This window comes from Trachymyrmex cornetzi, unplaced genomic scaffold (assembly GCF_001594075.2).
Source record: "Trachymyrmex cornetzi isolate Tcor2-1 unplaced genomic scaffold, Tcor1.1 scaffold208, whole genome shotgun sequence".
Taxonomy (NCBI): domain Eukaryota; kingdom Metazoa; phylum Arthropoda; class Insecta; order Hymenoptera; family Formicidae; genus Trachymyrmex; species Trachymyrmex cornetzi.
The window spans coordinates 34,122-36,861 of NW_017296722.1; the positions used below are offsets into that span (position 1 = coordinate 34,122).

A 2,740-nucleotide genomic window follows, 5' to 3' on the forward strand; every position below is an offset into this window, starting at 1 on the left:
TTTCTTTATTTATTTTAATTAACTTTAACTTAACTCAGTTGACAGAAAAATAACCATGTACTTAACCTTGCATGAAATAAATATACATAGTATTTTTCTGGATTATCCGAGTATATGAGAATCATGGATGACAAAAAAACATGTAGATCGTGGAACGATATTGATTCCAGTGAGGAAATCGTTATTTCTGGTATTGCTGGTAGATTTCCTTATTCAGATAATATGAATCAATTACGAGAAAATTTATTCAATAAAATTGACCTTGTAAGAGCAGATCATAACCGATGGGAGATAGGTGATTAATTCATACTTATGATTATTAGGATGATTGTTATTATAACAATTTTGGAAATTTAATCAAGACATTCCCTAAAATGGTTCAGTATCTCAAAGAAATAATATCAGATTTTTCAGATTTTTTGAACAATTACCGTGCCACTAGGACACGGTATAGCGGAAAAACACCTTTGTGAACAAAATTTGGCCGACGCTTTAATTCTTAACCAATTTTAAAGTTTGTTTTTAATTTGTTCGAAATTGAATAAGCCATAAGCCCATTTTATGTGTTTTGATTATGGTAACAAAGTAAAAATTGCCAATAAAGAAAGCAAAAAAAACTTAATTATATGATAACGAATATCGGATCGGCAATTTTTTATTTGAATCGTAATCAAAATTTAAGCAAAATGGGTTTTTAGCTCACTCAATATCGAACAAATTAAAATAAAAAATTTAAAATTTGTTAAGAATTAGAGTGTCGACCGAATTTTGTCCATAAAGGTGTTTTTCCGCATATCCATGTCTCGATGGCGTGGGTTAAAATTGTGTGTGTGTGTTCAAAAAATTTGAAAAAATCTGGTGTTATTTTTTGTAGATATTTAACGACTTTAGGGAATGTGCCGATTAAATTTCAAAAGTTCTTAAAATAATAATTACTCTAATGGTTATACATTATACTTTTACAATTACGCCTGTTTGGTTAAGATAGTATATGCCACTCCTACTGTACTATTTATTTGTCAACAAAAAAGTATATATCAAATTAAAGTTTCATACAAAATGATAAAAGAGCATAAAATCCTTATGTGAATATATTTTTAGATCATGAGGAATTTCCACGCCGTATGGGAACAGTTAATAATATAGAAAAATTCGATGCGGATTTTTTTGGATTATCTTTTGAGCAAGCACACACACTTGTACCTGAGACGAGATTGTTATTGGAACATTCTTATGAAGCAATTATCGATGCAGGGATCAATCCAAAGCCATTACAAGGAAAAAATATTGCCGTAATTATAGGGTCATCTGCTATTGAAACACAAAAAAGGTTTATTAATAAAAACGTTCAGGTAAAAAAAAGATACATATAGAGGAGAAATATATATATATGTATATATATATATATATACACAGAGGAAAATTATATCGATTTAAATATAAATGAGCATTAGAAACTGTAACTTGATGTTCCAGGCATCTATTTTGCATATTTAACCCTTCGCCATTAAATTAATTTGTTATAAATCTTTTTGGAACATGCTGTAAGACATATAAAAATAGTACGAAGACAACCACTTACCTAAATCGTACCTTCTTTGAAAGTACCATGTTATAAAATATACATAATATATGACATGTGTCATGTAAGACAAATTCAGTTATCTTTTTGTACTATTTTTATATGTAACATATTATGCTATATGTTATATTATATATGTATAAAAATGTTATACAGTACAAAGAAATGGTAAATATTTATTTTAGCCATGACACTTCATCGATTTCAATGCCTTTTGATATATTGTAGCGAAGAGTGTCCTGAGTAATTCCATAAGAATGAAATGGGGGACGGCATTGGTTTAGAAGATATAGTAAATTAAAGTTTCATAATAAAAAGTCATAGCATACTACTTTCCACCCGAAGCGATTTTCACCTCACCTCCTCCCTGCCAAGGGGTTCGCTATTTCCACGCGAAACGACTCCCCCCCTGCTTAGGAGCGTACGATTTCCACGCAAAGCGACTTTCACCCCACCTCCCTCTTGTTTAGGAGCGTACGACTTCCACGCGAAGCGACTTTCATCCCATCTCCTCCCTGCTTCGGGGCGTGTGACTTTCCAAAGGAATATGGTAAATCTCGGAAAGTTGTGTACTACTAAATTTTACTCTATGTATTACTAAATTTCACTCCGTAAAATCTATTCTCGGGCATTCTGAATCTGCGAGTAGTTTAATCAGATTACTAAGGTAAAATAGTGTTTCCGATTTCGTCTATTATTATAAAATTTATATTTATTTGATATAGTTTGATAAATTAATAATTCTTATATATATATTGCTGCCTTTTTACCAAAAGGGCATAGCGGAATAAGCATGTAAAATCTGCGAACTAATCGAGCTCAAATGGGTGTTATTATTTGATACTTCTGAGATGTAAAACTTCCCCAAATATTAGCCTCGAAATTGCATTTTTTGGGGAGTTAGGGAGGGGGAAAGCAAAATAAAAAAAGTAATTTTCTTCGGAAACGACTGTATTGATTTTAATGACAAAATATATGTTGTAAACATCGTTTAGATAAGATGAAAAAATTTTTTGAAATTTTTACGATGAAAACAAAACCATTAAAAAAAATTTTTAATTCTTTGTGAATTTTTTTTGAGATGATATTTTTGAGTGACCACTTTTATACTTCATAAAAATAATCTGTAAACTCTCTACTTTAACATATATTTTTTTT

The 2,740-nt window shown here is 30.2% G+C and overlaps 1 protein-coding gene across 1 annotated transcript in view; it reads left to right on the forward strand.

The window, feature by feature from the left end:
- Nucleotides 1-123: 123 nt before the first annotated feature.
- The window catches only part of LOC108759832 (fatty acid synthase-like), a 4,795-nt gene continuing 2,178 nt past the window's right edge, over nt 124-2,740 (forward strand). Inside the window, exons 1-2 of the mRNA XM_018505479.1 lie at nt 124-295; nt 1,102-1,352. Coding sequence (XP_018360981.1) covers nt 124-295; nt 1,102-1,352 — 423 coding nt within the window. The remainder of the gene's footprint in view (nt 296-1,101; nt 1,353-2,740) is intronic.